Here is a 27,294-nt window from a genome sequence, read left to right as displayed (position 1 = left end):
CAGGGATGGGAGGAGACATTTTACGAAGCCTGATCAGTCTTCTCAAGGAGATTCTAGAAAATAGTAGCATCTGTAAATAAAAGTGGAGGCCTTGAAATCCTGCTGAGAGGGGACAAGAAACTGGAAGAGGAAACTAAAGACATCATCCAAAAATAAAGCAAAAGCCCCAAATGATAAATGGAGTTTAAGGAAATCCACAAACAACTCCCCATTTTTCAGGGACTTGAAACCAGGTACCAAATGAGCAGCTAGATGAAAGAAACAGTTCAATCTCACTACAGCACAGTGCTTCCAAATAGATCCCTGAATGTGGACTTTCTATGCCTTTCAGAGGTTATGCATTTAAGGCCAGTCAGGAGATCACTAGCTGCTCTGTGAGGGTTGGTCGTAGTGTATTTCCTTAGTAGGCTAGAAGGAAGGAAAAGTCTTAAGTCATTCCTTCAAACTCACCAGTTGGACAGAGAGAAAAGAACTAGAGAGAAAAGAACGAGGAGGAAAAGAAACAGAATTGTTACCATAATGTGTTTCTTTTTTCCTTAAGAAGCCAGGAAGAAAATTATTTGAGAAAAAAAACTTAAAATTAAAAAAGGCATAGAAGATGGATTTCAACATCTGTGAATGACTTAGAATATCATAAAGACTATGTGAGGTACAGCAAAGCAGATATTCAAGTGAATATTTCAACATTAACGTCTACCAGTCTAGGTTGGAAAGAGACTGATGACTGTCAGTGAGGGTTAATGGGGAAAAAAAATTCCTAAGGTGTGATATCTCAGAACACCAAGAACATGGGAAGGATTTGAGAAGTTTTTAAATAAAAATAAAGTGAAACAGAAGCCAACCCCCCCCCCAAAAAAAAAAACATATTAAAAGAATCAGTGAGATGCCACAGTTCCCATCTGCAACACTGGAAGCTAAAAGCCTGAAGGGCTACATCTTCAAACTTGAGAGAAAATTATTTGCAATCCAGAATTCTATACCCAGCCATGCTATTAATCAAATGTGAAGGCTGAAGTAAGTCCTTTTAGACATGCAAGAATTCAGAAAATGCATCCTCTGTGCACCTTGAAGGAGTTAAGAATGTGCTATAAGCAGAAAGAGAGAATGATTGGACCAAGAAAACCATGACATCTAGGAGTGTGTGCTCAGAGTAGGAGGACAAGATGCTGGATCTCAGGTATGAAGTTAGCCCTTCAATCCAAGGACATCGTTCACGACAGAAAGGTGTGGCACTAGGTAACAATAAAATTCAACTCTGAGACATCACTGCACTTGACTGTAAGGAACAGTAGTTAACAAGACTATTATCTCTGATCTTATACAGCCAGTTGATTTCTGGATTGTCTGTGCATATTCAAATCTGAGATGCTTAAATTCCTGATATAAAATAGTGTAATATTTGCACATCACATACATATATACGGATATCATTCAATTAGCTTTGTTATATCGCTTGACAATTTAGATGATCCGTGGTTGTCTTGCCGTATTGCTTAGGAAATAATGGTCAGAGAAAGCCTGTACATGTTCAACATGAACACAACCATAGACCTAACTACACACAAGAACAAGACATGCATGAACAATGCTCAAACACTGAGTGATGGAGAGAGTCTGAAGATGTATGAGCTGACAGAGGCTGCAACCTACCTACACAGCACTTCATCTGGGTGGACTCAGCTAGCATTCACATATACAAACTCAAGTTTTAATCTGAGGAGTTGTCTGAAGTTTTTTTTCCTGCTAATTTTTTTTTTTTTAAATCCACACTTGGTTGAAGTGCTAGATATAAAGGGCCAATAAGTATTATTGTTTTCCAATTTTAGAATAAACATCTAGATATAGTATGGAAGCCTTAAGTTATAAACTATTGGTTCTCTGGTTTGTTAATCAACCTTGTACCATCCAAATCAAATACCAGTAGTTTTTCCATCTGTGTCAGCTATGCATGAGAGGCCCCTACCGCTTTACCCAGTGTGTCTGAAGACCTCAGGGTATCCTGCTATTCATTCCACTCACATGTGTGGCCTACTGACACCCACAGCCATTGGATTTGGGCCTCAGACCATTGGGCACCACCGTCTGTCGTTCTCCTGAAAGCAGCCAAAGCAAGGATGATTACTTATGGAGATTTCCCCTCAGTGATTCAGACACCCTAGAAACACAGAGTGGGAAACAGCTGTAATTAGATAACTAGATTTCCCTGTCCATAGAAATGCAGTGCCAGCCCCCACCACCGACATTCCTTGATGCTCTGCCCCTGCCAGGCCCCCAGACTGCTGCAGTGGAGCAGGAGCCTCTTAGCCCCTCTCCTGCAGTCCTGGGACACCATCCATGCTCAGCACAGGCTTCGAATAAGAATTACCTGAAGAACTGTAAGTCCTGTCAGGGCCTGGGCCCCATGCCTGCCCTACCCCCTCAAGGTTCTGATTTCCTCAGCCTGGGAAGGGGCTGCAAATGATCCCCAGGTGAATTTAATGTGCAGCCAGAAACAAGAACCACTCTCTGCTCTCCAGTTGCCAGGGAACAATCCTCGGATTCCTGAAACTTTACTACACAGGGTAGATGGAGTCTTCCTTTCTCTTGCCAGACTCTGCATTTCCTCAGACCACAGCCGGATTGTAAAAGAACATTTTCCCTTCCTCCTCTGTGTGGACACATATGCAGAGCTTAAAAAAAAAAAAAAAAAAAAAAGTGGCAGAAACCATATATAGTCGTCTGCATTTTGTTTTCGGCGTGTGACTTGCTTTCATGCCTAAGGCCTGCCTCATCATTTAAAGAGCCACAAAATACCAACATTCACCCGGTTCCAGAATTTGCATATTCATTTTCCCCACTCATGTCATCTGGGGCTCTTCTCATCGTTTGCTATTGCTAATATTATAAAGTGAATTTTGGATTACTCCTAAGAAGCAGAGGTGGGAGAGGGGATGGTGTGTATAATTCAATGTTTCAGGAGATCTGGATGTGATTTGGGATGCTGTACATATGTTTAGGAAGACCACAGACTTGGGAACTCTTCCTCTATCTAGTCTATGACTAAAAATTGTTCTGGCCATACTGGGTCTTGATTTTCAGAACAGTAGAATGGGAGTACTAACTTTCTGTGCTTAATTGTGATATGTATGTGATAATAGGTGTAAACCACCATGGGTGGAGTCTGGCTAAGTCTGGTTAAGTTCTCATGAAATGGTTGCTGTGGCTAATAAGGTGATTGTAGGACTACAGGTGTTATTTGGTTGGTAAAGTGCCTGTACAAAGCTCAGAGTTCAATTCCCAGGACCCTAGAAAGAACTGGGTGTGCGGGCACACACCTGTAATCTTGTGGAAATGAGAGATCAGAAGCTCATTCTTGGCTACATGGTGAATCAGGGGTCAGCCTGGACTACATAAAACACTATCTTAAGAAAACCTGGGGTTATAACAGCAAGATATTGGAACTCAAGCTCTTCATGGTCTGGTCCTATGCTTTACGCTCACTGAAAGTAGAACTCAGCAGAACTTCAAAGTATAGTTCTCCTTCCTTGGACTCCTCTGCTTGAGTTGGGCTGTTTTGTTTTGCTTTGCTTTCATGGTTAAGGGCTTGGTTTTAAAGTTATAAATCCTGCGAATAGACGTAGAGGTAGCTCCTAAGGGAAAATGTTGAGCATGCTGTCTATTAACTGGAGTGGAGGTGTGGTGCGAAGCTAGCGTCGCAGTAAATATTATTTAGAGGTTTCTACATCACCTTAAATCATATAGTTCCCAAATAAAAGACACAAAGCTTTATATTTCTCATATGCCAGAAAAGCACTATAGCTGGGTAGGTATTAACCCTCTATGCTATTTTGTCTACTTCCCTATCAATAACCCCGAGATATCACTTGCCATGTTCCGCCTTGACTGTTCCTACTGCATCAGGCCAGGCCTCATGGCCATGTGCTAAGATCCACCTAACCCATGGCCACTTCTTACTTTTTCCTCCTCTCTCCTCTTCCTCCTGGTGGTCCCTGCCTCAGACCCCTGGCCTGGGAACCAAAGCCCCACCTACCTCTCCTCTGCCCAGCTCCAGGCTGTAGGCATCTTTATTAACCAATCACAGATCACTAGTAATCAAGGCTTCTACAACAAAAGCTGGTACACTTGAGGTGAGGATCTGCTTCTCTTGAAGCAACTGGATCTTGGAGTCCTGATTTTAGCATTTGAATACAAGCAGCAACAGAGGATCCCACTACAGCTAGTAAAAGAGTGAGCTGTCAGCTGAGGTCTGTCATTAATCCACAACCAAAAACTAACCAAGTACTAACTTTGGTACTTTCAGGTGCCAACGGCAGTCCCTACTCCCAGTGGAGGGGGCCTAAATAATGAGGAGAGTTTACTGTCTTGGATCACAAAGAGGTCTGAATGTTAGGCAAGTCCCAGTTTGGCTTACTGAGCAACTCCCCAACAATCTTCAGAAACCAGGGCCTCATGCCCATCAATACTGTGTGTGCAGCTTCATATACGTTCCTACTGCAGCTCTCCTGTCCTTCGTATCATACTATTAAAAAAAAAAAAATCATGCAGAGACAGAGAAAAAGCATTTCTCCTCCTAACTCTTTAAAGAGTGAAAGAGACTTCCTTCCAATTCCAACACCCATCTATCCTTGAATCCCAATGATACAAATTGAACTATCACTTTCTAACGGCTAAGCAAAGTCCGTGTGGAAGCAGTGAAATGCCCATTCGTGATTTAGGACACTGCTGGATCAGACAGAAGCTGGCAAGCTCCGGGAGCACACAACTTCCCAACTCCTGGGTAAAGTAGGTAGTCATTAAGGGAGGAAATGTGTCTACGCAGCTCAACAAGGGCATCTGGCCCTGCCACCGGGCTCCTAAGAATTGCTTAGGTGTATTTTTAAGATCCAAACTTAATATGCACATCTTCCCACTAATCATGTAAAAATATCAGCTTTGAAGTTTGTCACCTGGAAACTTAGCATAACAAAGGCAGGGCATTGATGTCTCCTGTTATTTTTAGATCTAGGAGTGTGGCTTACAAGTGAATAGCCTGACTTGCAAGAGGAATTCAGGAGGAACAGAAAGAGCTTGGCATGGAGGGGGCTGTGTGTGCATGCGTGATGTTATCAGATCGTAGAAGAGGAGCTTTTCGATAAAGTCAGAGAGCCTAGAAAATATCCAGGAGGTTGTTTGCGGCAAAGTGTACAACTGAATGGTCCAGTGAACCTAATACCCAACACTGGGAATAGAAAAGGCATTAGAGAAAGGGAGATTCCAGAGAGAAGATTCTCATTATGATGTCTTTTACAGATGCCCAGGTCCCCATAATGTTGAGAATGCAGTCCTTTGTCTTGACCTTCCATACTGGTTCATAATAAGAAGGACTGATCCCAGCTATACCAGGGCACATTCTACTGTGCCTGTGCCTGGCAGAGTGAGGCACACCGCCTAGAGGTCAATGCTCCACGTTGGAAGACAGCAATCAAGCCACATAACCCAACAACCTAGGGCTATTGTGATACCTTGCCTGGAATTGTTGTTCCCTTAGCCCTTAAGTGCTTTTGACACATGTCCAGGCTAATGAATAAATTGAGGCTGACTCCTGGAATGAAAATCCTCTCTGTCCATCCGCGTCTACCATTTCTTGGTCAGGTAGCAAGCCTGTACAAGAAACAAAGTCACGCCAAGCATTAGGGCAAAAGACCATGGTGAGGTCTTTAGGGAGAGGCAGCTGGAAACTCTGTGCACCTGTGAGAGCCAGTGTGCGGGTGGCTGAGACTCGTGCTTCAAGCAGCATAGTTTCAGCTACCTTTCTGTCTGCCGCCTCCACACTTCATGTTGCATCAATATAGCAGAACCTCAGGAGAATGCAGAGCATAGTTGAAACTCCCATCTTCAATTTCTTAGAAGGAGAAATTCTGAGAATTTTGCTCAGATAGCACTTTGGAGAATATCATCAAGGGGCTCACCATTCCTTTTGCCTACGCATATCCCCCAGATACCCTCTAATTTGGTGGTTCAGTCTGACTGGCAAACAAGTTCCACTGTGCTACTTTGGAATGAGGACCAAATCTAGGGACTGGTGAATCCCCACGGCTTCTGCTCTCCTAAATAGCCCCTCTTGGCATCTTTGGGTTTGAATTACCAATATTCACAACCCATTAGCACCTGTATTATATTAAGAGACCTTCAGATATTGTTAAAAATAAAACTTTGAAAAACAATGTATGAAAGATGAGAAAAAAAACTTAGCAGAGAAAAAAAAAGTCAGTTCTTGGAATATGAATCCCATGAAACAGAGAACCAGGGGAGGATCTTCACCAGGAGCATGGTATGAGGAGACATTTTCAAGTCTACATGTTGTTGATTCAGAAGATTTTAGCAACTGGGTTTGCTTTTGGCTAAAAGCCTGGAAGCTCAGGTTTATTGCATTGTCTCCATGAGCCCTGGTTGGCCATCTATACAATGAGAAGGACTGCAGCTTGAGGTTTGTCTGCAGATCTTGAACAGATCTTCTCCTCTCTTAAATATGTTGAGGGGCAAGGAGGCAGGGCAGGAAGAACTCACAGAGTCTCTGCAAATGGTACCACGTGGCAACGCATCCCAACTCCAAAGCAGAACTTGATTTGGATAGTTCTGGAGTCTACCTGCCCTTCCTAAGACCACAACCCTCATACCCACCGGCGTTCAGTCTTCGTGTCAGAAGCCTGCCAAGACAGGCTTGTCCCAATTTCTTTTGCTTCCTAGCAAGAAACAGCATGAGCACAGCTGGACCATCTAAGCTGCGTCACTTGGCCAGAGCTAGGGGATAACCTTGAATTTAGGGTCAGTCTCCGTGCAATGGTTTATCGCTCACTAGCTGCGTTCTTTAGACAAGAGCGTTACTATCTCTAGGATTCGCTCTTCCTCCTCCTAAGGTTAAAATGGTAGCGTAGGCCTGATGCTGTTCATAAGGCCATTGAGAGAGGGTGCACTCTGCAACCCTATGTGCCCAATATATGACAAGCTTTCCATATGTAGCCACTTAATTTCCAACTGCTGGGTCACTGCAAGATGAGTAATTGCTTTATCGATCTGGTTTGGGTATAGGTTGAATATGCCTCACCTAACAGTCTAAAATTCAAAATGTTCCCAGACATGATGGTGTGAAGGGAAAACCTTCTACCTGGTTACATAAGGCAGCTTGTAATCAAAACACAAGCAACTCAAAATACAATATAAAATTACCTTCTGGCTATGTGTCCAAAACGTATATGGAAATGAATTTCCAGTTTACATTAAGATCTCATCTCAAAGACATCTCATATTATATATGCAAATATTATTCCCAAGTTTCAAAACACCAAGATTCATAACACTTTGGGTTTTAATCATTTCAGATAAAGGAACGTCATCATTGTAGTAGTATGCATTTTTGAGATAGAAATGCTATTCTGTAGAAAATACTACATTTCCTCTAGCTTTAAACTATTAGACAGAGAGACAGAGAGAGAGACAGAGACAGAGACACAGAGACAGAGACACTGAGAGGGAGAGACAGAGTCAGAGAGAGAGAGAGAGAGAGAGAGCATGTGATGGAGAGGAGTTGGGAGAAGGAGATGAATATCATAAAAAAGCTGTCTGAAAAATGCTTTAAATTAAAAATAAACAAACAAGCTGCTATGTGCCCTATAAAATAGTGAGTGTTGGTTATATGGATCACAAATAGATTGGGGTTCAGAATTGGAGTCCCCATCATTTCTCACCCTATCCTCCAATGGCTGCAGTTACCAACCGTGTACCCAAGGTGACCAGCAAATGGCAAGTGAAGCTCCAGGACCGAGGATCCAGCCTTTTCGGGGCTGTGTCTCTATAGCGCTGAGGCAGGGAAACGCATCCCGGGCTGCCAGACTGAGCTTTTCTCTGTCTTCTCCTGCAGGCTGTAAAGCGCTTCTTGAAACAAGAATGCAAGTGTCATGGTGTAAGCGGCTCCTGTACTCTGAGGACATGCTGGCTGGCCATGGCTGACTTCAGGAAAACAGGCGACTATCTCTGGAGGAAGTACAACGGGGCCATCCAGGTAGTCATGAACCAGGATGGCACTGGCTTCACTGTAGCCAATAAGAGGTTTAAGAAGCCAACAAAAAATGACCTCGTGTATTTCGAGAATTCTCCAGACTACTGTATCAGGGACCGAGAGGCAGGTAAGTTAAGAGAATTCCTTCTGACAGCAATGTGCTACAACCTAACTGGATGCCTATATTTTTCAGCAGGCCGTTTTGTGTAATTGTAGATGCCTGCCCTCGGGTTCCAGGCTTGTGCTCTGTCTAATTCACATTGAGACTGCAGAGAAAATTCATGCAAGCAGGTTGATAGTGTGCAGATTCTGAAGAAACATGAACTAACAGGAATGTGTGTGGCAAAAAGTCAAAATATGCAGACCAGCAGAATACTTGCTTGCACAGAATTCTAGTTGAGGGGATAGATAAGCGTTCTATGTACTTGCCCAGTGTCTTCCCTGTGGTCCTAGGCTGAGCTGGGTACAGTTTTGTAATAACCTTCCCCCATGACAAATCCTCCAACTATGACTCCGAAATGGCCCCAGGGCTTGGGAATTTAACCCTTTCTGAAGCCCTGCTCTGTTTCACAATCCCTTGCTCTGCTCAATATGGTCACAATTGTCAAACACTTTTTTGTCTCTTATTAAACTATTTTTAAACTCCTATTTAAAACAGCAAAAATTTAACCCCACATTTTTAGCCATAGGTGTGTTTTATACAGGGAGTGGATTTAGGAGAGGCCTCATTTATTAAAGCCACACCCTTCCTTCCCAAATAACGCTTTCTCCATCTCGTACTCTAAGAGCCCTGCTTCCAGCCCTGCTTCCAGCTGTCCTCACCTGGCTACTTTTATAGACACATGCGCTCTACCTCTTACCCGCAAGGTCAAAATTAGGCTGCAAAGATTCCTCTGCAAAGACTCTAGCAAAATAAGCATCACTAGAAGGGTCTCGGTGGACAGGGGGTAACAGTAGCCACGGCCCTCTTTGGCTCAAGTTATGTGCTTAGTGGGAAGCAAAGTCATTTACTATTGGAAAAAAAAAATATCCTTCATTTGAGATTCTAAGTTTGTTTTCCATTCTGAAATAATTGCAAAAGAGCCAGTAAAACAGTGCAGATGCAGCCAGCTGCTAAAGCTAGATTAACTGATAGGCAAGATGATCAGGAAGCATCCCAAACAGCCTGGAGCCCTTTTCTTGCCCTTGAGTTGTTGAAGTGCCTTTGTCGTTTGATGAGTTAGCTGTCTGCAGCCCGTGAGCATGTTTGTACATGCGGCATATGAATTCAAGACTGCTGGGCCTAGGGACCTGAGGCTGTGCCCCTCTGCATTCTTGCCGTGCTTTGGGACTGCTACCAAGTTATCCTACCTGTCAGACAACAGGCTCGATGAAACCTGTTGCTTTCACATAAATCAACCCAGTGGACTGTGTCCCTTCTTTTCTTAACTAACTACTCTACTCTGATCAGACCACGGGCATGGGAATCACCTTGATCATTTTAGGTCCTAGAAATAGGCACTTTTATGCTGAGCACTATCCTAAGACCTTTGCATATCTACCTGCTCTTATTGACTCTATGAAGCAGCCCTAAGATATCAGGACATTGTAAATTTTTACCTAGGGAAATTGACACAAAATAATGGATTCTCCTTAATGATCACCACCGACCAAACTCTCATCCTGGCTTACAAAATCAGATGAACAACCCTGGATATCACTATCCGTGTTGGACATCGTGTATGGAAGGAGATGCATGTCTAACCACATGTTTGGCCTAAACTTTGGCCCACGACTGCTTCACCTATTCCCTAAGCATGATGGTGAAAAGACCTTAAGATCCAAACTTCACACCAGATCTAGAAAATGTGCTGTCTGTGCAACAAGGATTTTCTGGTTCTTTGATTTGAAATAATTTATGTAATAAGGGAAATAGTCCTACCTGATGAATATTTTCTTCCAGGGAACTAAAGACCATACTTTCTTGTCATAGGATGGTGTTTCTGAATGCAATCAGGGGCAGAATCCCTGCTGCCCATTTAAGATTTTGAATTGATTATTCTTACATTCTTCTCTCTCTCTCTCTCTCTCTCTCTCTCTCTCTCTCTCTCTCTCTCTCTCTCTCTCTCTGTGTGTGTGTGTGTGTGTGTGTGTGTGTGTGTGTGTGTGTGTGTGTGAAGTGCATGTGAGTGTTGGTACCTGCCAGAGGGCAGGAATGTCATATCCCCTGGAGCCAGAGTTTCAAGTAGTTGTAAGTTACCTAGCATGCAAGCTGGGGTCCAGAGCTGGATCCCCTGTAAGAGCAGTAGACACTATTAAGAGCTAAAAGCCTGAAAGTCTGCCCCTTGATCATAAGGACATAGATATGCAATACCCACTGCACATCATAGCTCTATCTGCACACTCTGACCAGCTCTTTGCCATGTGCAATGCCCACTGCACACCCTAGCTCGGTCTGCACACTCTCACCATCTCTCAGCCATATGCAATGCCCACTGTACACCATGGCTCAGTTTGTGTGCCTCGCCAGCTCGCAGCCTCCTGCTTTATAGGAGTGGAAACTGATACTCTTGGAGATTAAGAAGTTTTCAGGATTGTCTGTCTGTCTGTCCTTTCTATTGTTTTATTCTGCCTCTAGCAGTCCTATGGCACAAGAGCACACAGTTAAAGGACTGGCTTCCATAGTAAGATATATAATTTCATCTCTTATTTCTACACTTTCTTAGAAGTATTTTGACTTATCTAATTTAAGATTAGGTCAATATTTTGGTCCTGATCAAATAGAGCCTGGTCTTTTAAGTACCCAGTTCCAATATAACAGATCGCATTTCCAATACATTTACCAGATTCTTTGTAATTTTCTGAAATAAACTGAAATGATGCCATTTATAGCCATGCTTGAGAACATGCCAAAGTCACCCATGTGACCTGCAATGTTTCTTTTGTAATTTGGTAACTACATGTGATTATTTTCATAAAAATAAGACTCAAAATGCCTTATAATACATAGGTTATTAACAGAATATTTTTGATAGCTAATATTTGGATTATGCAAATAGTCACAGGTGTGAGGTGCAGAAACATTGACTTTATCTCCACACTGGTTGGATTTTGCCCTTTGACATGTGACTGATGGTCATCTTCAGATGGGGGTCTCCCTGACTGGGATAACTTTCTTGGTGTGTGCTCTACTAAAGTTGGTCCACACCACACTGAACATTTCTGGGTAGGGAATCTTCCTGGAGCAGCCTCCAGCCTGTTTGTGGAGATAGAGACATGTGAAAGATAATTCTGAGACCCATGGGAATGAAGGCTTCCTGCATCTAACTCAGAGAGGGCGCAGGAGCCTCCCTTTGTGAAACAAAGGTATTAGGACTTGGTCTACACAAAGGATGCAGCCAACATGAGTCTACAACAGAATGAGCACACACTGTGCTACAATGATCTTATGGACTAGACAAGCTCCAAGATAGACAAAACTTTGTAGCCACATTTAAGTCAGGGCATGCACTCCTCTTGGTTGGTTGTTTGTCCTTTTTCTCTTTATTCAAATTCATGGCCACTCTTTCCTATATTTAATCTTTCCTTTCTAAATAGTTGATTTTGAATCATGAACACTAATGTTCAATTTCCTGGGCACTTTCTCCCTGAGAGAATTACAAGAGCAAGCGTGGAGATCAGATGGGGCATTGATGGATGGGTGAGTGAGTGGTGTTTGAACTGCTTGGTTATGCTGGTCTGTCTCCCTGCATCCTGTTCAGATTAACAGAGCACAGGACTCTTCTAGTGTGTTTTCCAGCTGGGTTTGTGCACTGCATCCACTTCATTGTTCTCCATAATTCTCCATTCTTCCTCAGAGATCTGCTGGATCAGAATCATGAGATCCTCATACTTTTCAAACTTAAGAATAAAGTTTGGAAAAAAAAATCAATGATTGGGTGGCCCATGGTCTTGGTTTAACCCCTACTATCAGAGAAGGGGAAATCCAAGTCTCTTCTCTGATCCTTAGAAGGGTAAAAAGTGCTCTTATTTGTAGAGCTCTGAATAGATATCAAAAAAAAAAAAAAAAAAAAAAAAAAAAAAAAAAAAAAAAAAAACCACCCCCTGTCTTGGCTCATGTGGCATAAAGTACTTTTTTTTTCACATGTAGAAACTCTACGGCAAGTAACTTGTTTAAATGATTTCAACCATTAAGACTTCTGCTGCAGTTAGCTTGACATCCTTGGTAATCAAGTCATCATCTTCCATGACATAATGATACCACAATGAGTGAACTTTGATGAGAACTACAGAGTGGCCAACTTGAGTGATTCTGGGGAGGACAGATCTCATTCAATATGGATGCTGGGAGCACGGGTTGGGTTCCTGACAGGTCAGGTCTGTTCTGCATCCCTTACATGTATATATCCTAACTCTTGGCAACAGTTTCTCTCATTTTCAGATCAAGAAAATGAAATCCCGAAGTTCTGTAATTTGTCCAAGATTTCATTCCCTGGAACTAGTTAACACGTAAAATGAATAGATAAAAATCAAAACAAAAATCCATACTTTTTTCACTATACTACTTTCCTCATATTTGGATTCTGTGGAAAGTGTGTGGGGAGGATCTTCTGTAATAAAGATACAGTATGAAGACATGTGACTTGGATTTTGGAGGTGCCCACAAAGCTGAGATTTCAAATCTGACCACAATCAAACAGCCACATTCAGAGTCCTTTTTGTTTAGAAGCTTTCCAAGACTTTTTTTTCTTTTGTGTAGTGTGGGTGTGTGAATGTGTACACTCCTGTGCATGCACAGAAGAGATTGTCTTCTTTATACCCCCAAGGCAGGATCTCTTACTGAACATAAAGCTTGCCGTTTTGACTAGTTTGACTGGCCAGAGAGCTTCCCGGATCCACTCATTTCTGCCTCCCAACACTATGATTACAGGTACACACAAGCCATGTCTGGCTTTTATTGGAATGCTGGGGATTTGAACTCAGCTTCTCCTGTTTGCACTGCAAGCACTCTTTTACACTGAGCCGTCTTCCTAGCCCACCACGTCACATTTCTTAAGGGAATACTTTTAATTGTTCTTAATATATGTCTGATAAGGAAAAAATCTTGAAGAAGGAATTGTGGAAATAATAACTAAACATGTCCCCTTGTTTTTCTTCTGAAGAAGGCAAGTATTTTCTGATGATCAACTAAAAATACCTCCATTTGCAGTACATTTTTTTTTGCTGGGGTACTAGCAACTTGTGATATTTTGCAGGCCAGATTGGAGGCCACATGTTAAGAGAGGGACTTCCCAAGATGAGCACTGGTGACTTCGGAGCTGTCTAGTCTGGTGATTGCCCCCAGGCATCTGTAAATCAAAGCAATCCTTCAGTTAAAGATAGGTCCATCTGTAATGAAGGAATGCTGCCTTCCTCTGCAGAGGAGGTGTCTGCAGCTAATCTCAGACCACTTTCACTGGGAGTGATGTAAAACCCTGACCTGGGCTAGAGGTCATCCTGAGGTCTCTTCTCCAACCAGAGGAAACAAGTAAGCCTCCACTTCTTCCCCAGTCAAGTTCAAAACAAATGGCACTCTTGGGTAACATGGTGTCCGCTAGAAACCCAAAGCTCGGTAGGCAGCTGTTCCTGGTGGCAGTATGTGTGCCTTCTTTTATGAACTGTATTTGGCAAAGAATTCCTTGAAGTCTGTGGCAACCCAGTTCCTAAAATCATTGTGTTCAGAGACTCATAGTCCAGATAAGTCTTGTGTTGTAGCCTGGCTTGTAGACACTCATGAATACTGACTATATCCTGGGTGTTCTTAAAAAAAAAGGAAATAAGATTTTAACCAATGAACTCTATCTAAATACTGATAATGTGCAGCCCATACCAAGACATTTTAAGCCCTTCATTTCTTTACTGAAAAATATATTAATTGAGATTGTTCTATGTGCACATAAACCATGTCAGTGCACAGGCAAATAAGGTGGAGTTGCTTGGTTCTTGACCTCAAGGCTTCGTCCACCATGGGATTGTCATAGGTAGTCCAGGCTGCAGCCAGGCAACATTACACAATCTAGGTGACAGGGAACCCTCAGTCTCAGATGGGTGAGAAATAATGTGTCTTAGACCCTCATCCTTGCTCCATTGCTATGTACAAAGTCTTCTTACTCTATTCCTTACTATGACAACATAAAGAAGTCATTCATTGCTTTATGCTCTGACACTTACAGAAATAGCGGGTACAAGGAGAGCCAAACTGAGACTGTATTGATATGTCCTAATGAGGCTTCTAAACCACCATTTTCACAGAAAATTGTTAATTACACTCTAGTAATCAACCTTTTAAAATTTTCAATCTTACAGCTTTCTACAATATCTCTAGCCATACTATTGCTCTTTTGCCTCATCCTATATTTAACCACCTGCCTAATTGATTCATTTAGATTTCTCACACTATATTCACTGGCTTCATTCAGGGTTGAATTGATTTGTCCACTCAAAACTCACTTTCCTCTAAAGAAAGTGGAACTACCATTGATGGCTGTGGTGACCAGGTCATCAATATGCAAGCCAATTGTCATTCTACCTTCTTGACATGTCACCCACATCAGGACCTTGGAAATGTATAGCAGACCTGTCTGCTTCTCTATGTTCATTGCTGTCCCAGAGGCCTAAGAAGAGCTTAGTTATTCCATTTATAGACTGTGCAGTGTTTAATTATTAGCTACCTCTCTATCCCACCAGGCTCCGCTGGAAAACTCGTGTTGGTAGGAACTGTCTCTCTTACTTACATCCCCAATATCCAGCAAATAAATGTAGCGAATTGAGCTGAATGGCAAGCTGAAAACCACATAGAATATTAATCATTCACTAGCTGAAATCTATAGATTTATAACTCAAAGACAGCTTGGTCTCCTTGCAGAGAATTAGAAAGCATGGGTTTGTTTGTTTGTTCGTTTGTTTGTTTTTCGATGGTTATAGTGTACAACCTGCCAAATTTTTCCATTTAAGCTTGAGTGTTAAATAGAACTTTTGCATTAATATCTTCCAAGAGTCATGATTATGTTATGTTGCTTATTGACCCTTTCTCTGGACAAGAGAAAAATGCCAAATAAACACAGCAACAGACTGCGTCTCTTGCTTTCATTGCTCTGGGTACTCAGCTCTCTTACTCATCATTTGCTACTGGTCACCTCCTCTGGTTCCATTGATAACTAAAGCAACGTGATGTTGTGCTTTTAATCCAATGGAGTTTATTATGAGTGTGCGTGTGCGTGTGTGTGTGTGTGTGTGTGTGTGTGTGTGTAATACATATTATATTTTATTATAATGTAGCCCAGTGCAGTTATTCTACAAATATGCTATCTTTCAAAAAATATAAATACAGACAGTACTAAAATGCTAAACTGACACTGGCAATCAGAATGAATGTAAAACTCAGTAAACAAATTTTGAGTCATTTTTCTATATCCAATTATTTGACTTAATTTGAACCATTACAAATTAATTATCAAACAGGTGAGTTGTCTTCTCTGTGGGGGGTAGGTGGGAGGAACCTATATTATATATAGCATTTCTAATTGCTATATTAATTGTTGCAGACCAAGTGATTTTTAAAAGTACACTAAAATAAGAAAATTATTTTCTTTTCGCCTTCCCAGTGAAATCCACTTTATAACGATAAATCCCTTCTTTTAGCTTATGGAAATTTTACATTGTTAGGGAGCTATCAAGCCTGCATTATGGAATGGGCATCTTACAGACTACAAATTGTTCTCCACTACTGTTTCCACTGACTGGGAGATCATGGAGAAGTTTACTTCTCTGCTTCTCTTAGTGTATGTTTCACCTTGTCATCGCTAAGGTTCTTCTGATTTATCACTGAACAAAATGCTCATTTGCCTCTAGTTTGTAGTTCAGAACCTTCACCTGGTGCCACAAATTCGCTTAAGTTATCAATGTGAATTCTACCATTTCAGTATAATCTATGCTCTGATATGGTACCACATATATTTATAATATCAACTCTCTAAGAGACTTCAAAGTCAGCCTGGGCCATACCATCAAAAAAAAGGAGAAGAAGAAAAAAAAAAAAAGAAAAGAGAAAAATATCCCAAACTAAATGTGTAAAATTTAACAAAATAAGAATGTGCCACATTTCTTGCATGCACTCTCTGAACACTAAGTGAAACCATTTAAAGAGGGGCAAGCTTAACTGCTGTTGTGTACCTGCTCCAGGTGTGCACCTGCAACCTTGCACATGCTTCTTTGAAAAGTGTGCCCGAACCAGACAATGGGAAGGCTGTTCTTGGGTTTTAAGAAATTGCTCTTAATCTAGTATTCAATGAAAAGGCAAATATGCTTTGGCACCCGATTGCTATGTGGTATACAGGAGAGAGACGAAGACCCAACCTCTGTCCCAATGAAGGTGGGTTCTAACATTCTGCAATACAGATCCAGTTTCAGGAAATATATTATAGTTAGGTCTGTGATAGATCAATGGAAGCTGTGCAGACCGGGTGTGCTCTGTGGAAGGTGTTAATGAAGGCTTCAATCTTGAAACTGTGAGAAGATTATGCTTGGGTTGAGAGGACAACTTACAGATGGAGGTGACTCTTCAAAAGAACAGACTATATGACTTCAATAACACCAGAGTCGCTCAGTTCAGTAGGGAGGAGATAATCTATTTGGAGAGTATGGGGGTTCGGAGGAGTTCAGGGAAGAAGAGGTGAGGTTAAGTATAGGGGTGAGGAGGGAGACAATAGGAAATAACTTTGACCAGGCTAGGTAGACCAAGAATGGAAAGTCTCTCACAGTCTGGCCACAACAGTGTTAATTCCGTTGTAGGATTTGCTAGCTTAACAGGACCTGGCTTTCCTGTGCCAGTCAAACCTTTGAGCTAGGGAAATGAATAAAAATGAGTAAAATCATCTGAACGAAGTAGATATTGCCTTTCCTAAGTAGCACTAGCTTTGCAATCCTTCTCGTGAGGATGGGGGAAGGCCTGCAAGTAGATGAATGTGCGGTCTCTAACATTTGCTCTGTAACATTCTTTTGTTCCCTCAATAAATCTGTGTCACTAATGACAACGTGTAAGTCAAGCAGAGGAGAAACAGCCTATTGGATGACAGGCTTAAGTGAATCTTGCTTTATGCCCTAATGGTCAACATATGGACCTCTATCGGACTGAGTGGCAGGAATTTCTGAAGATACAGGCAAAGGGAGAGAGGGAAGAGGGGGAGGGAGAGAGGAAGGAGGAGGGGAGGGGAGGGGAAGAGGGAGAGGGAGAGGGAGAGGAAAGGGGGTGAGCAGCGCCCTTCCTCCAGGTTCCAGAGGTATGGGTCTGGGAACTATTAGCCAAAGCCCTCTGTCCCTCCTCTGCTGTCAGGAAGATGCATGTTGGTGGAGACAGAAATGTTTTTACACTGGGAACCCTGACTCCATTATTAATTTTATAGCTCTGGGGATGGGATGCTTGATTCTGTAAGTTCCCTTAATATTGCCCCACCAAATATGATATGTGGTTCCAAACACATGCGATTTAGAAACTTCCATTCTTTGCCTCTTTTCCCATGCTTATGTGAGTTCTTACCATGAGCTGGGATGGGGGATACAACGTAAGGGAAGAGAAAAAGGTGCCTTTAGCCAGAAGCAGCATCTTACACCTTCCCATGATATATGCCCTCCCTGTCTGCAGAGACTGCCCGCTTATTGATGGACATAGAGGTTAGGCAGCCAATCCAGACCACTGTTTAGGATAAAGATGACAGGAAAGCTGGAGTCTGAACCCATAGTACTCTACGTCATGGGACTGAGCATTGTCACCAGGATGGCAACACATCTGGTCACACTTCACAACCAAAGCAAAAGAACATGTGAACCACAAAAATCAAAGCAAAACAAGAGAATGGGATGACGCAGAGTGACTTTTTAAAGTAAGTGTGTTAGTTCAAAAGCACCCAAGAACATATTTGACCTTAGAAGGTGACAACTGGGAAGGCCTAAGTAAGAGGACCATTGGCTGAACCTGTTTTTCAATGTTGAGTTGGTATTTTTAAACTACTGTCTATGCTGACTGAGAGCTTGAGTTTGGAGCTACAGAAGTGATGTAAAAACCAGACACGGTAGTGATTGTATCTGTTGTCACACTGGAAGCTCAGGGGTCAGCCAGCCTGATATAGTGAAGAAGTCCACAAGTGTGACCCTGTTTCAAACAAGGTAGAAGACAAGGCCCAACACCCAAGGCTATCCTCTGACCTCTGCCCATACTGCACTTGCAGTCTGTCTCAGACAGACACACACTATACATGTAACACATAGATTGGTTTTTGTTTTGTTTTGTTCCTTTTTTTGCCATTTTTTATTAGATATTTTCTTTACTTACATTTCAAATTTTATTCCCTTTCCTCATTTCCCCTCCAAAGCCCCCCATCCCATCCCCCTCCCCCTGCTCACTAACCCACCCACTCCCGCTTCCCTGTTCTGGCATTCCCCTACACTGGGGCATCGAACTGTCACAAAGGCCAAGGGCCTCTCCTCTCACAGATGTCCCACAAGGTCATCCTCTTCTACATATGTGGGTGAAGCCTTGAGTCCCTCCTTGTGTCCTCTTTGGTTGGTGGTTTTGTCCCTGGGAGCTCTGGAGGTACTGGATGGTTCCTCTTGTTTCTCCTATGGGGCTACAAACCCCTTCAGCTCTTTGGGTCCTTTCTCTAGCTCCTCCATTGGGGACCTTGTGCTCAGTCTGATGGATGGCTGTAAGCCTCCACTTCTAACACACATTGGTTTTAATACATAATTGTTTTTACATAATTGTTTAATACATAATATATTTTTTAATACATAATTGTTTTTAAGAGAGAGTATCAGTTTAGGGGAAATGCAGCCTAAAACACCATGTTAACCAGCCCTTTTTATTTTCTCACAAAACCTTAAGTGACTAAATAGTTTACAACATGTCATGAATTTCTGAAAAAAGACGCCCCCTCCCCCCCGGCCAGTCCCTTTAAAGGCTATAAATGAGATTTATTGTAAGTTCTTTGGAGGAGGGTAGGGATGGGGTGTGAAGTATTGAGGATCAAACCTATGGCTTCATCTGTGCTAGGCAAGGATTGATGAGCTCCATCCCCACATTTGGGTTTGGGGATATTGTCTCACGATCTAGATCAGGCTACTCTAGAACTCATGATCTTCCTGCTTCAGCCTCCCTGGTGCTGGGATTTTAGCTGTTTTCAACTACATGCATCTTAGAAGTACATTTGATAAAAAACAGTTAAGGGACAGAGCAGGGAGGATACTTTAGTATTATTCCTGCTCTATCCTAAGGGTGCCCACCATTTGCTGTCTGTGTAATTCTGAGCAAGTTACTGCACTTCCGTGACCTCTGTTTCCTCCATTTAAAGGTCAAGGATGGTAACAATGTCTGTCTTACAAGTTTGTGGGAATTAAACTTGTAAGGGTCTAAACTATATAAATGTTCTATAAATTTTATATCTCTGGTTATGAACAAAAATGGAGGAAGGGGTATAAAACATAATATGGAAGGTAAAGAGAGAAAAAAGAGACTAAATTGATTTTTTTAAAAAAAAAAAAAAAGGAAAAGGAGAAAGTATGAATAATCTTCATCACTGTTCAGTTTTGATAATGTGAAGCCTGCCTTAAGACTTAAGGCGAGAAAGTTTAACTGAGTCCTTCCCACTCATGGGCTCTGCAGTGGACCAAGCAGGAGTGAGTGACTCATTAGTTACCCTATTGGTGCTTATGCCAAAAATATGTAAAACTAAGAAAGCAGATGATAAAATCCAGCAAGCCACTTAATGAACACACATGTGCATGTGTGGATACATAAACTTCATTCTTGTCTTTAATTCTAAGCATAGTTGTGCCACTCTGTTTTAGAAAGATTGGTGGTAGGTCATTCTCACAGCACAGTTCCACTGCTCTGAGTCTTATAACAAACATCTATGATTGCATTAAAGGGAAGCAACAGTGGCCAGTTTCACAGAGAGCCTGTACTCAGCTTTGAAGAAAGAGCGCCACACTCCTCTCTAGTGGCACAGGTGCCTAAACTGCCCTTCTGCCCTACAGTCTAGAATTATGTCTAATTAGAGCTTTATCCCAAAGAGGGAGCAATTTGTAGACTTTCCCTAGGCATCCTCATCCTCTCCTACTTCATAGAATGCTCTGTGTCTCCCTGTTGGCCCATTCCTTACACCCTAGTACCTCAGGGGGACCCATTACAGCTGTAGGCTATGACCTCACCACTGTTCTTATAGCAGTGGCTCTCAGTCTTCAAAAGCTCTCTTTTATCTTCCTTCTTCTTGCTTGGCTTCCTTAAGCCCTGTTTGGGAAGCAGTGATGAGTGGCATGTTTGCATGTCTTCTGGTTTTGAGCATTTGATAGTTGAACAATGAACTGATATACTTTTTTTTTTAAATTCCACTAGAGATTGAAGTCAGGGTCGTGAACATGCTAGGCAACACTCAACCAGTAAGCTCTATCCTCAGCTCTCTTTTTTTCACAGTTTACTTTGAGACAAGGTCTTACTAAGTTGCCCAGGCTGACCTTGAACTTATTCCATGGCCCAGGGGTACCTAGATTCAGTATCATTCTATCCCAGTCTTAGGTCACCAGGTCTGGCTCTGAAACCATATTTAGATGAAAATTCTCCAATGGCCATTGCCTTATCTTGCCTTTTCTCCCTGAGTTTGGATGGTGTGGATTCAGTTTGACAACCAATCCTTGGTTCAGAGGAAGTCCTTCCTGCCCGGTTCTGCATTAGAGAAACAATTAGATGTCCTTAGGCTCCATTCAGGTCAGTGGGAAAAGACCACTGGGTTTTATATATATATAGATAGGCCCCACAGCCTGATTCAGAAACAAGACAGGTCACTACCCCATACCAGCCCTCTCAGATTGACAGCCCGGGGGAGGACAAAGAATTCAAATGTGTCACAATATTGACAGAGTTTGACAGCTATGGTTTGGTGAGATGAAAGAATGTTTATTGGTATGCAATATTTAAAGACAAAACACAAAACATTACAAATCGAGTCACCCCTGAAGTGCTGGGGTCTCACTCACAGACCTTTAGCCTCAGTTTCTACCTCATGAAACAGATGACCAAGCCCATGACCCCCATTTCACCTTGTTTCCTGAATCCCACGGTATCTTTAATGAACATTACCCTAGTCACAGCAAACTCAATATGCTAACAACTAAACTCATTGGTACTTTAAGTCTTCCCCTCCCAGGCATTTCTCTCCTTGGAGAATTACTAGTACTAATATAACTGCTTAGACCTGAAAATCCCCTCTGGACCCTTCTTGTCCCCTTCCCATTCATCTATCCCTCACAATATCTACTGGCCCTGTCTCTTCAACTAACTTCTCTTTCTCACCATCAGTGTCTTAATCCAGGCTATCTTGCTCCTGGATCTCAGTTCTGGATGGGCCTCTAACTTATCTCTGTGCCCTTATTTTGACTTGCTTCAATCTATTCAGTCTCTGCACATGGCTTTGCCTTCCCAAACACACATTAAACCATATTGCTCTTTGCATGAAGACCTTCCGTGGAAATCTGTTGCTCACACAGTAAAATTTAAACCCCCTGCCCTGCTATCTAAAGCCATTGACAATGCAGCTTTTACATCTTCAGTCTCAGCTCTTTTGCTCCCCCCGCCCGTTTGACCACTGAATCATGGCCATGTGGAATGCTTTTCTGCCCCTGGCATAAAGCTCTTAGCTTGTGTGACCTCCCCCTCCTTTCTTCCGTCTTCCTCATTTTCTCCCTGCTAGCATACATAACATGCGTGGGAAAGTTCAAAAAACCCTAGCTGCATTCACTATAACCATAATATAGGGAGTTTTCTCAAACACATCCATACAACTTGTGCCACTTTATAATATGAAAGAGGCTTGGTATTCTAGATGCTTCCTCATATATTTTGTCCCCCCACCACCACCTATAAGAAATATCACCACCCCAACTTCAAATATCCATGACTAGTTTATCCCAGTTCTATTCTCTGTCTAAATAAAGACTAGGAAAGCCTGTGTCACGTTGATATGTAATGATTCACCCAAATACTTAAGGCCTGAAATGATCTTGAAGTCCTAGCTCTGTCTAACTCAGTCCCCACAGCTGTCTTAAGTCTCCTTCACCATCATGCTCCTTGAGGACTTGACCTTCTTCTACACAGCCTTTCCTTCCATTCTCCCTTTAACCTATAGCATTATTCTAAGTGTATTCTTCTGTCTGCACTGTGGAGCCAAATGAACATGTTTTGGGTCATTTTCTACATGACCCCTCCACCTCTATCCATACTTCAATAGACAGCCAAATGCTGGTGGCGTACCCTCTGAGGCCTCTCCTCCACTGTCCTTCTGTCTTTCCTAATGGACTCTTGCCTAGCCTCTTTTCAAAGCTCACATTTGGCCTCCTTCCTCTCAGTCATTCTAACAGACTTAGGTGTGTTTTTCTTGGATTAAAATCTACACCGGATTTTCACCCGCCATAGACTAAGATCAAAGCTCTGCCAAGGCAAAGGACTCGTTAGCCTGTTTTTCCAGTCTTCTTTTCTAAGATTTTGTAGAGTACACACCCTGTTCTTCAGTCCTATTGAATCTGTACTTTCATAAACCTGTCTGAAGCATTTCTGCTAGGAGCTCCTTGTGCCTAGAAATGTCTTGCATCCCGTTATTTCCCTAAACATCAACTCATCCTTTGCATTGTCTCCCTAGTGCCACCTTCTTGTTAAAACCATGCAGTTGAGGATGCTTTACCTGGTCCTGTTCCCTACTACTAATATTCATATTAAGAAATAGCATTATGATAAAAATAAGCCCCTCAGGATGGCACCTTTATTTTGTTCACTGATAATTAGGTCTCAATAAACACTTGCTAAATAATGAATAGATGTTTAACATGTGTTGAGCACTTATTCTGATAGACACTTAGACATCTAATTTTATCCCATCCTTGCTATGGAAGAATGAGCTGATTTTATGCTAGCTTTGCAAGAGAGGAAAGGGAAACTTACATTACATGCCACAACCATACAGTTGGCACATGCCAACACTACAAGCAGACTCTTGATTGCCTATACCCTAAAGACCTTGGCTTTACAGTTTGAACTTTGTCTGCCATGATACCCTGAATATGATTCTATTGTGGTTTCCAGTATGTCAATTGCAGATGAACTAATGCTCTGGAGGCTGTGGTAGTGTCTCCACACACATTTATCTCTTCACTATATTAAAAGTCTGCTGAGGAATGGGAGCTGGGTCTTAGTCACTATATGTTCCCTGCCTCCCAAACCCCAAGTAGCCAACACAGCATCTTATACATATTTATGTCTGCTAAATGTCTATCAAATGAAATAATGGGTGTGATGTTAAAAGGCAGCATTTGGCAGTGGACGTCCTTTTTGCACAATCGGTGAATTTTTTTAGGAGACTGTCCTGATGGTCACCCTGAATCCAGGCCCAGCTGCTCCCTCTTCTAACCCTTTGCTTCTTCAGCATGATGTAGGCTCAGGGCCATTCTGGCTGACCCACCCTCCACCCCGACCCGGCCCTCTGCCATCCTTCCTGTCCTCAGGAAACTCCTCTGTCTGTCTTCCTGCTTTCGGCCGCTGATCACGCACAGCAAGTCTGGCCCACCCTCTACTTTTCTTGACCTCATACCCTGCCTGAACCCTGCTGTTTCCCTGCTCGCTCTGCACAGGCAGTGCAGCATGACACTCACGCAGATAATTTTCATACAGCGCAGATAGTGATAAACAGTGTCACAAGGTATAAGGGAAAAAAACTTAATTCACTATCTTTTTCTCCCTGTATTTGTTTTTCTTCTGCGGGTTTGCCAGTTATTTAGCATTGTGGATTGTAATAGAAATAGGAACTGCTAAAAGGGGCAGTTAATAAAAGGATAGCAAGCTTTAGCTGGGGTTGTAGCTCAGTGGCAGACTGCTTGCCTCATATACCCAAGATACTGTGTTCAAACCACTTCATAGGAAAAGTCCCAGCATCTCTAGGTCCTCCAAGGTCAGTGTGTGGCCAGGCCTCCAGAAGAGATGGAGGCAGAACCATCACTGTGTCTGGACGTATGCTTTATTCATGTTTTCCCGAGGCTCTCTGCCTATCCACAGAGCTCAGCCTAGAACGCAGGGGCTGGGAGGGCTGCTGAGTTTATGTATGGCAACAGTCTCCTAGGAACTCTACCTTACTGGACAGGGATAACTCAGGTACCTACCCGTGGGCCAATGAAGAGGATGATGGTAAAAACCATGGCAACCAATGGCTCATCTTGAAAGGTCAATGTAAAAAAAAAAAAAAAAAGTCATTGCAAGCTGAAAGAAACTCTCTGAAATTATCAGATACTCTTGATTATCCCAGGGACAAAGTAAATAAAAGGCTTTATTATATCTTTGTAAGTCTTATTTCTTTGTTGGAGATAGAGGATCATGATATGTCCTGGAGTACTCTGGAATACAGAATGTATACCAGGTTGGTCATGAACTTTGCAGTGACTTTGGACATTATAGATGTGAGCCACTGCACCCAACCCTGTCTTCGAAATTCTTTTTTAAGAAACAGGACTCCATTTAGCAAATATAACATTGATTAACTAATGTGACATTGCTATAAGGCCACATTTGTTCTTTGAAGGGTAGGATTTATGGCCTCAGATAGGTACTTCACACACTTCCTGTAGTCTGCTAAACTGCAATAGGGAAAAGAAGAGTGATAGGCCAAGCCAGGCTATGCCCTCCCTCCTCAAAGCCTCACATGAATGACACCCTTTCCCCGCCAGCTACAGTTTGGGTTCTCTGTCCACTAAGTGTAAGCAAGTCTAGGGAAATGGACTCTTCCCCTTTTCAAGGTTCAATACTTCCTACACTTGGAGAAAGCTGACCTTGGCCACAGCTTCCTTTTTGTGATTTGAAGTTGGAAGAGGAAGAGTTCGGATAAGTCCTTTTTTCTTTCTTATCTAGCCATGCTCATCCAATAGCCCTTCGATGTAAGGCCCAGTAATGGCAATATGGAAAGTCAATCCAATTAAAGGTAAGGGCTTTAGATTCAGATTACCAAAGAAAAGCCAAAGTATCTTGTCCACTTTTTCTAGCCAATACCTTCTGGACACCCCTCAGATGCAGCACAGGGGACTATAGAGCACAGATTCAGTAAGCTATGAGGAAGTTGGGCTAGGCTCTGTTCTCAAGGATGAATCTTATGACTCTTCTGTCAAGGCCCACTGTGTTCTGCCCAGATGTTTCCAGTGACATCTCTCTGGCTTGTCTTCCAGGCTCCCTGGGTACAGCAGGCCGTGTGTGCAACTTGACTTCCCGAGGCATGGACAGCTGTGAAGTTATGTGTTGTGGGAGAGGCTATGACACATCCCACGTCACCCGGATGACCAAGTGTGAGTGCAAATTCCACTGGTGCTGTGCCGTGCGCTGTCAGGACTGCCTGGAGGCCCTGGACGTGCACACATGCAAGGCCCCCAAGAGTGCCGACTGGGCGACTCCTACATGACCTCAGCAGAGGTCGTATTCGCCCTTTCTTCCCTCAAGGACTCCAATTCCATCTTCAAGGACACTGGACCTCTGGGTTGTTTTCAGGGGACTGTTTCTCAAGGCATGAAGCCTTCATCTCAACAGAAACCCCTTTTTCCCTCTCTGGGGGCCCCACCACTGGGAACCACCTGCTGCACATACATATACCCTATTCTGTCTATCTTGGGCATTCTGAGGTCACCTCTTTTCCTGCTGATTTCTTTTGGGAAATGGCATGACAGGCTGTTAGAGGAGGAGGGTCATGGCCCCACACCTCTGTCACCTAGACATTTTCTCTTTCCTCTTTGGCTGCGGGGAGAAGCATCGCATAGCAAAGGAGCTTTCTCTGTGTCTCCCCACAGATTCTCACAGTGCAGAAAGTCTGCGCTTCCCTCTGGGGCTCAGGGTAGGTATGGAAAGCAGAATCAGCTGACACCAAAATTTCCTCGTATTTTTTTTTTTTTTAAAGACTGAGCAAGGGCTTTAACTAAGTGGTAACTGTTGATAGCATCCTTGGCGATTGTCTAGAGAAGGATGACTTCCAATAAACATCAGGTTAAAACGTGTATGTTTTCAAAGAATTTATTGGATATTAAGCCTGGATATAATAGGACAAGAATGTTTGTCCTTTCAGACCGTGTTATTTTGAACTTTCCTGTCAGCCAACACGTTAGAAAGTGATTGTTTTTCCTTACTGTCTCATCAGTTTAAGGATTCTTAAGAGATGAGACTTCTCAGTGTGCTCTGGAGAGAATATGAAGGGGGGAATGGATGATCTAGCAGTATTATTTAACTACTGGGTAAATATGGTTTAAAAATAATATTAATAACTTTGTGAGTGGAATATCATAAATGTGCTTGTATGGCAAAAAAAGAATAGAAACGAAAAGAAAAAGAAAAAGAAAAGAAGAGAAGAGAAAAGAAAAGAAAAGAAAAGAAGAGGAAAGAAAAGAAAAGAAAAAGAAAAGAAAAGAAAAGAAAAGAAAAGAAAAGAAAAGAAAAGAAAAGAAAAGAAAGCAATAAAATCCCAGTGGCATTTTTGACTAAGACTACTTTGTTCATGCCCAGTGGAAATGACCAGTGTAGTGTTGTTGACAGAGAGATCTTCAGAGCCTAGGACCCACTCTCCCATACTCAGAATCCCATGAGAGTTATGTTGTATGTTTAGGAACATTGGCTAGGATCCACCAATCTTAAGACCTGACACTCCTGTGTTTGTTTAATGCTTGCAAGATGTGAGAATGCAGCCTAGAGAAAAATAGCACAGGCTGTCTCCTTTAAAGCTGGTAACACTACTGTATCATATCACAAGCAGTCTGTAATTGGAGACCATATTTAAACAATACAGCTGTAGTTACAGGGATATCAATGTGGAAATACAGATTGACTTCTGCCAGGAGAGGACATTCAGAGAAAATGGAGTGACCACAGGCTCCAATTTATGCTTTTGATGTTAGATGAAAGAAAGTGAAGTTGATAAGTCTACTTCTCTTCATGATGCGTTATCTGGTTCTTCTTCAATATATAACTTCTTCATAGAGCTGTAGTAGCTAATAGGATGTCTCCCGGTATACAGCCAGCATCAACTGGTGGTGCTTTCTTGATATCTCATACTTTGGTCTTCATTTTTCCAACCTTGTCCAAATCGCTCAGCCTGAAGCTCATGGACAGCAAATGGCTGGCATTCTTGTCAGAGCTGGTATTAGCCTCTTACTCATCTTAAAATGACTGAACCCCCAAACTG

At 42.4% G+C, this 27,294-nt stretch overlaps 1 protein-coding gene across 1 annotated transcript in view; it reads left to right on the top strand.

Annotated features, from left to right (window-relative positions):
- The window catches only part of Wnt2 (Wnt family member 2), a 41,708-nt gene extending 15,595 nt beyond the window's left edge, over nucleotides 1-26,113 (top strand). Inside the window, exons 4-5 of the mRNA XM_021190711.1 lie at nucleotides 7,898-8,162; nucleotides 25,301-26,113. Of these exons, the coding sequence (XP_021046370.1) occupies nucleotides 7,898-8,162; nucleotides 25,301-25,530 (495 nt within the window). The 3' untranslated portion in view covers nucleotides 25,531-26,113. The remainder of the gene's footprint in view (nucleotides 1-7,897; nucleotides 8,163-25,300) is intronic.
- Nucleotides 26,114-27,294: the final 1,181 nt, after the last annotated feature.

Source organism: Mus pahari, chromosome 2 (assembly GCF_900095145.1).
Source record: "Mus pahari chromosome 2, PAHARI_EIJ_v1.1, whole genome shotgun sequence".
Lineage (NCBI taxonomy): Eukaryota > Metazoa > Chordata > Mammalia > Rodentia > Muridae > Mus > Mus pahari.
Note: the sequence above shows the minus strand (reverse complement) of the source record. Positions and strands in the feature narration are given on the sequence as shown.